Source organism: Nycticebus coucang, chromosome 18, assembly GCF_027406575.1.
Source record: "Nycticebus coucang isolate mNycCou1 chromosome 18, mNycCou1.pri, whole genome shotgun sequence".
Classification (NCBI taxonomy): domain Eukaryota; kingdom Metazoa; phylum Chordata; class Mammalia; order Primates; family Lorisidae; genus Nycticebus; species Nycticebus coucang.
Genome location: NC_069797.1, coordinates 57,223,335 through 57,230,874, shown reverse-complemented (window position 1 = coordinate 57,230,874; position 7,540 = coordinate 57,223,335). Strand labels below are relative to the sequence as shown.

General features: G+C 54.2%; 1 protein-coding gene across 2 annotated transcripts; it reads left to right on the top strand.

Annotated features, from left to right (window-relative positions):
• Window positions 1–2,623: 2,623 nt before the first annotated feature.
• KRT15 (keratin 15) lies at window positions 2,624–7,177 on the top strand. Of its 2 annotated transcripts, none has more exons than XM_053569744.1 (8): window positions 2,624–3,202; window positions 4,116–4,198; window positions 4,295–4,451; window positions 4,887–5,048; window positions 5,128–5,253; window positions 5,445–5,665; window positions 6,326–6,351; window positions 6,798–7,177. In XM_053569744.1, exons 1-8 carry the CDS (start codon window positions 2,717–2,719, stop codon window positions 6,899–6,901), a joined length of 1,365 nt encoding a protein of 454 aa, XP_053425719.1. In that variant the 5' UTR covers window positions 2,624–2,716; the 3' UTR covers window positions 6,902–7,177. The 2 variants fall into 2 exon arrangements, with proteins under 2 accessions (XP_053425719.1, XP_053425718.1); XM_053569743.1 differs by having other exon boundaries at window positions 6,795–7,177.
• Window positions 7,178–7,540: the final 363 nt, after the last annotated feature.

Below are 7,540 nucleotides of genomic sequence, written 5' to 3'. Positions count from 1 at the left end.
ACGTTTGCCAACTAATGAGATGAAAATGTGTCAAATATTCTATGAAACAAGTGCATGGTGCCCCATGATCATATTGATGTACACAGCTATGATTTAATAAAAAAAAAAAAAAAAAGAAACCAGGGAGTTGCAATTGGGATAGCAAGGGGGGCAGCTGGGCCTGTGAGGGGGCTATGCTACCTAGAAGGGCTGCTTGGAGATAGGTCAGGGTGCAGGAAGGGGGCTGGCTTGGGGCCCTGCTGACCTCACCTGGGGGAAGGGCAAGTAATTGTTCCTTGTTAATTGCTGGGGCCACAAAGTCTGCAGAGACTTTAATGAGCTCTGGCTGATCTGCGTTTGATTATTTTTCTTTCTGAGGAAAAGAGAATATCCTCCCATCCATGAGACAATACTGCAACTGTGTGGGCCCAGCGCTTGGAGGCCCAGCTTTCTGGGAAGCCTCACCGAGGCCTGTGGTTCCCTTCCTTACCACCCCAGCTCAGATGCAGGGATTTGAGGCTGAGGGTGGGACCCTCTTTTCCTGTCTCCTATTTGGTTGGGGGGTGGTGGGGTGGACCAAGGACCTGGCTGAGTCCTGATGATGCCCCTTACTAGCTGTGCCACCTTGCACAAATTGCTTCACCTCTCTGAGTCCCCAGGTTATTCCTTCTGAAACTCAGTGGGGGGATTGTCACCCTCTGTATTGTGAAGATCAGAGAGGGCAGTGGATGCAAGAGTGCTTTGTACGTTATAAGGTGGACAGTGGAAGGAAAGGTTATGTTATCACAGCAAAAGTAAGAACAGGTTGCTTTGCCCCATAGGAGCTGGTTATGGAAGAGCAATGCTGCTAAGCCATCTCAGCATGCTCATCTAAGCGTGCTCAGGCTCACAGGGAGTGTTCCGATGCCTAAGGACAAAGTCCTTCCTGGTTAGGGCACTCAGAAGGCCCTGGTGTTGGATGTGAGGCCCACCATCTGGCCCCTCAGAGGATGGGGGCTCTTGAGCCTTGGGGCTTCCCTGGAACTGAGAGATGAGATTGCTCCTTGCCTTAAGGAAACTGAGACTGAAAAAGTAAAATGTGCATAATTGTCAAAGCCAGGATTTTTTTTTTTAATTATTATTTTTTTGAGACAGAGTCTCACTGTGTTGCCCTTGGTAGAGTGCCGTGGCATCACAGCTCAGAGGAACCTCAAATTCTTGGGCTTAAGTGATTTTCTTGCCTCAGCCTCCCTAGTAGCTGGGACTATAGGCACCCTCCACAATGCCCGGCTATATTTTTTTGTTGCAATTGTCATTGTTGATTTTAGTTGGCCTGGGCCGGATTTGAACCCACCAGCCTTGGTGTATGTGGCTGGTGCCTTACCCTCTGAGCTACAGGTGCCACCCTAAAGCCAGGATTTGAACTCAGGCCTGAGGAAGCCCAGTGCCCTGTCCACTTCACTGTACTGCAACCAGGAATCTTCCTCCTGACTCTCCACCCTTGGGTTTTCTGTAAGCCCTGGAGCCGGAGGGCTAGCCATGCCTCTAAGTGTTACTGCCCACAGGTATCAGGTGTCCCTGGGAGGTAGGGTCCTGAGCTGATGGGCAGAGTCAAGTGCTCTCCTGAGTGTCTAACTCCCCTCTCTGGTGTCAGGGCCCTTCTCTGTGAAGTGGTGCCTTGGCCTTCACCATCTTTGGTGTCTTTCAGCCTGGCTGCCAGGCTTCCTGTCTCCTCTTTTTCCATAACACTCAAACATGAGAACCTTCTGGATCGGCCCCTCCCCAGCTGTGCAGCACTTGATAGGACAAATAGGGGGTTAATCTGGCCCTGCTAAGCAGTGACTTGCCTCTCCTTGGAGAAGGCAGGGGCTTCCTGGAACTTGCCCCAGCCTTATCAGCAGAGGTTTGTCCCAACTTGTCCCAGAAGCAAGCAAGGGTTCAGCGACATGTGCAGTTGGCAGGGGGCAGAATCATCAATCAGCCCCTTGTCAGCTCTGAGCCCTCTGGGCTTTTGTGAGTGTGCCCAGACCCGGTGCTGCAGAAGCAGGAGGGGAGTTCTAGTGGTGGGGGGAGCAGAGGTGAGAGGAGGAGAGTCCCTTTGTGGCACCAGGGAAGGGACAGATGCCAGTGCCTCTGGTCACCTTAGCTGGAACTTGACTCAAGACCCCTTCTACTGTCCTCAGCCTGTCCCGTGGGACCTGCATTCCAAGACCAGCAGCTCACACACAGGGCCTTTGAGCTGAAGAGCATGAAGCAGCTGTGGGGGGCAATTGGGGCCAGGCTCCTGGACTAGGGGCAGTGGGGAAGTCCAGCTGCAGGATGCAGCTGGCCCTGGGCTATTCTAACTATGCAGGCTGAAGCTTTGGTGACTATGCTGTGAATAGAATTTGCTCCCTTTTGCTTTTTCTTTTCTCCCGGAGTGGAGAGATGAACCTGTAATCCAAGTGTTAAAACCATGGCCCAGGGCAAAACACCATTAATTATGAATCATCTCCTTTGTTGCATTGAAAAAAAAAAAAGAAAAGAAAAACTTTGCACGAGCCACATTGAGGTGTTCAGGCAGCTGTGTTTGTCAGGAAGGCAGAGGAGTTGGCTTCACTTTGGGGGGAGGAGACAAGGCCCCACAGTCCCCTCTGAGGGGAATATAAGGAGCCCCAGCCAGGGGGTGACAGGCGCTGCACTCTGCTGGAGCCCAGCCTGGCGCTGTCTGCCAAAGTCTCTTGTGCCTACTGAGAAGGCAGACGCCGGCTGCCTGGCCATGACCACCACATTTCTGCAAACTTCTTCCTCCTTTGGCGGGAGCTCTACCCGAGGGGGTTCCCTCAGGGCTGGGGGAGGCGGCTTTGGTGGCGGGAGCCTCTATGGGGGAGGTGGAAGCCGCAGTATCTCAGCTTCTTCTGCCAGGTTTGTCTCTGCAGGGTCAGGAGGCGGGTATGGGAGCATGATGAGCTGTGGCTTTGGTGGAGGGGCGGGGAGCGGCTTTGGAGGTGGGAGCGGCTTTGGAGGTGGCTTTGGTGGGGGTTTTGGTGGTGGCGATGGCGGTCTCCTCTCTGGCAATGAGAAGGCCACCATGCAGAACCTTAATGACCGCCTGGCCTCCTACCTGGACAAGGTGCGGGCCCTAGAGGAGGCTAACACTGAGCTGGAGGTGAAGATCCGTGACTGGTACCAGAAGCAGGCCCCCACCAGCCCCGAGCGTGACCACAGCCCCTACTTCAAGACCATGGAAGAGCTCCGGGACAAGGTAAGTCCTCCAATGTCAAAGACGGGGGAGCAGGTGGCTGGTGCCCTGCATGCATCTCTAACGTACCAGTGTTAAAGCTGACTCAGGCAGTGACTGTCTGGTGTGTAACCTCGGCAAACTTGGAATCCACCTTCTTTATGGATGCAGCTGTAGCTCCATCTGCTCAACCTGGCAGTGCCAGGGAAGAGAGGGATGTTGGGAATCTTAGAACCAATAAAGGCACAGGTCGGGGCCATGTAAAGAGCAACTTGCCCTCCTCACCCCATGTACCCTGCAGGATTCTGCATAAATTCCTCTTTTACCTCTCCGGAAGAGCCCTAAATGCCAGGACCTCTTGCCCTTCCCTATGAGGGTGTCTTTAGTGTCAAAAGTATCATTAGGACTTCAGAGACCTGAGCACTTGTTACATGTTCTGCTTCACATTCACTCATCTTTTCCCTCCCTGGGACTGGGGGTCTAGTCTGTAAAATGCCTTGTTTAGCTGCCCTCCAGGTTCCCACTGGCTGGAATGTTTTATAGATCCACAGCTGTGTCCAAGGTGTGCAGGAAGCAGTGGTCATGGGCGGTAGTTCACAGCGGGGCTGGTGGAGTATCCATGAAGGGGATATTGTCAGAGTTGAATGCACCCCACCCTGCTACAGTCCAGGGCAGCCAGTTTCCATACAGGATCCCCTGCCCATACTGATTCTCTGGCTTTTCATGCCCTGAAGGTGTCCCAGGAATGTGGCAGGGGGCAGATCAAGTAATGGGCATTCCAAGTGAGGCTGCACTCTGCCCGTCCTCGGGGCCCTATGGGTCCATTGCTGGTGTCAGAGGGGAGACTGATGGTGAGGGCCCAGCCTTGGGTGCAGAGCCAAAAGAGGCAGGAGGAAGTGGGATGTGTTCTCCAGGCACCAACTCTGGTCTCCTGCAGATCCTGGCTGCCACCATTGACAACTCCCGTGTCATCCTGGAGATCGACAACGCCAGGCTAGCTGCAGATGACTTCAGGCTCAAGTGCGTGCCAGCCTCCCTCTCCCCTTCCTGTGTTGTTTCCTCCCCTGTCTGTCCTCTTTCAGGGCTGAAGTAGCCTTGGCCCCTTACACTTCCCAGGTACGAGCATGAGCTGACCCTGCACCAAAGCGTGGAGGCCGACATCAATGGCCTGCGTCGGGTTCTGGATGAGCTGACCCTGGCTAGGACTGACCTGGAGATGCAGATTGAGAACCTAAATGAGGAACTGGCCTACCTGAAGAAGAACCACGAGGAGGTGGGGGCAGGCAGACGCTGGGGCTAGAGGGAGGCAATGGGGCTGCTGGTGCCTCCTCATGGTTGGCAAGGGGGCTTGTGGTTGAGAAATGCACCCCCACCAAAAACAGGGGTCCCTGGGGAGAGGAAAGGGCACTGTCTTCTGGAGGCCCAGACCTGCAGCCAGGCCAGCTGGCCAGTGTGAATTATTTTCCTGGTTAGCTTTGTGAACTCACACCAGGGTCCTGCTATCTTGGGTCCTCTCTTTGTAGGACCTGGAGCAGATATGAGGTCTGGGACCTGAAGGATCCATGTGATCAGACCTTTCCATGTGCAGTGGGGAACAGAGGGTGGCTGCCTGGTGTGCCAAGGTCACAGCGAGAGTTAGGCATGGAGCCTGCCACTCACGGCTCTCTCTTCTGCCCTCTGTCTCTCTTCTGTTCCTTCCACCCTGCAGGAGATGAAGGAGTTCAGCAGCCAGCTGGCAGGCCAGGTCAATGTGGAAATGGACGCAGCACCAGGCGTGGACCTGACCCGTGAGCTGGCGGAGATGAGGGAGCAGTACGAGGCCTTGGCAGAGAAGAACCGCCGGGACGCCGAGGCCTGGTTCTTCAGCAAGGTTGGCCTGACCTCCTGCCTGCCCCACTCCTGAGTCTCTGAGGAGGCCAAAGCTCAGTTCTCTTGCATGTGACCCACAGACCGAAGAGCTGAACAAAGAGGTGGCCTCCAACACGGAAATGATCCAGACCAGCAAGACGGAGATCACAGAACTGAGACGTACCCTGCAGGGGCTGGAGATTGAGCTGCAGTCCCAGCTCAGCATGGTATGCCCCCTGCACCCCATACCAGCCTTGCACGCGACAGATGATCCCACCCTCTGTGGCTGGTTAAGCCTTGGAGTTCTCAAGCTTCCTCAAAGGTGGTTCCTTGAACTCCATTCAAACCCTCCCCATCCCCATGGCTTCAGTGGGTTCCTCCCCAGTATGACGTGTCTGTGGATCTGTCGCCCCACCAGAAAGCCGGGCTGGAGAACTCGCTGGCAGAGACAGAATGCCGCTATGCCACGCAGCTGCAGCAGATCCAGGGGCTCATCAGCAGCATCGAGGCCCAGCTGAGTGAGCTCCGGTGCGAGATGGAGGCTCAGAACCAGGAGTACAAGATGCTGCTGGACATCAAGACGCGGCTGGAGCAGGAGATCGCCACCTACCGCAGCCTGCTCGAGGGCCAGGACGCCAAGTAGGCTCATGGGCACAGGGAGAGGGTTGAGAGGGTCTGGGTGTGGCTGCGGCACAGGCTCCCCCTAAGGGGATTTCAGGGTTTCCCCAAGCATCTGCAAGGGACCACGAAGAGAACCGAGCAAGGAGTGAGGGTCTGAACTCTGCCTTGGTCTTTTTTTTTTTTTTTTAATTTTTTTTATTAAATCATAACTGTATACAATGATATGATTATGGGGCATCATACACTCACTTCATAAACCATTTGACACATTTTTATCACAGTGGTTAACATAGCCTTTCCGGCGTTATCTCAGTTACTGTGCCAAAACATTTATATTCTCTCTGCCTTGGTCTTTAGCTGTTGCCTGGGTGGGTCATTTCTCCTCTCTGGCCCTGTGTTTCTTCCGTAAACAGCTGAGGCTGGGCTAGTGGTCTCTAAGAGCTAATGCTTGTTCTGTTCTCTGCATGAAGTAGATGGTGTGTTCTTGTAGATCAGGATCTGTCCGCTTGGGTGGGAGCAGGCCTGGACAGGCTATCAGGGTGCGTAGCCTCTAGAGGAGCTGGATGTGGGGGTGGCAGGGGTGGGCTGGAGACAGCTGTGTCACTGTCCACGTGAGGTTCCTCGAGGGAGAGCTGAGCTTTTGCCCTTTGCTAACATCTGCTTCTCCTTTTCTTTCAGGATGGTTGGCATTGGCTTCCCAGGAGGTAGGATGGCTTCACTCTTCTGGTGTGGGGTGGGGGTAGGGGTAGCTGTTGAAGCCACCACTCCCCTTGGATGGGGGAGGAGAAAGAGACTAAACTTCCCTGTGGGGCGGGCACACTCCCATTCCAGTGGATACCCCTTCCCCAGGCTGAGAAGGCTGTGTGCAGGGCTTTTCTCTCCTCCGGGCCCATCTTTATACACTTCCTGTGAGAAGCCCAGGCCAAACCCTGACGCTGTTCTCCCTGCCTGAGATACCTGCCATGCCCACTGCCCACCTCTTTGATGAGTCATTCAACACCAAACCTCCTGGAAGCTCTTGAAGGATTGACCAGTGTCCATTCCCAGGGGTGCTATCCTGTTTTCCCAGAGCCTAGCCAAGGTCTTGGTACCTTGGGAGAGAGAGGGGAGGTCCTCCCACTCTACAGCTTGCCCCTTTCCTTTGTAGCAGCTGCTTTGGGAAGTGGAGGTGGCAGCAGCAGCAGCAATTTGCACATCAAAATAGAGGAGTCTGTGGATGGAAAGAAGCTTTCTTCCCGCCAGAGAGAAACCTAAGTGCCCAGTGCAGGAGAAATGTCGCTTGCCACCCCCACCCTCCCCAGGCTGAGTGCAGGATGGGCCAGAGAGGCTGGACAAGGAGGTTCCTGTTCCTGCCTACAGAGAGCGACCAGCTGAAGAGGGTCCCTCCACCTCCTAGTTCCTGGCTTTGCACGCCCCTCTTTTTCCTCTCTCCTTCCCCACCTGCTGAGAAGCAGCTACATTATATAACAAGTTCCTTTGTGCTGTGCGGAGTCTGTTCATGCAATAAAGAATTGCCTTTCCTTTTGCAAACATCTCTTGTCTAGTTTTTCTTGACGGGGTCCAGGTTGGACTCTTCTCTGCATGGTCAGAATTCATTGTTTGGGGCACCCACGGGGCTGGTGCCGGAAACTCATTTTGCTCAGGTGACTTGCTCTTCTGTCTGCTCCCACAGGGTGAAGTGGGAGTAGGGGGTTCCCCCAGAGCAGTACATGCATCCAGCACAGAACTATCTCAATGTATCTGCTAATCATTTACATAGTGATTGATGGCACTGATTGTATGAGTTTGCCACTGGGTGGCTGGCACGATGTTAGGCACACTCATCTCGTTTAATTCCCCCCACCGTAGGTGGTCAGGATTTATTACTCCCATCTTACAGATGAGGACACTGAA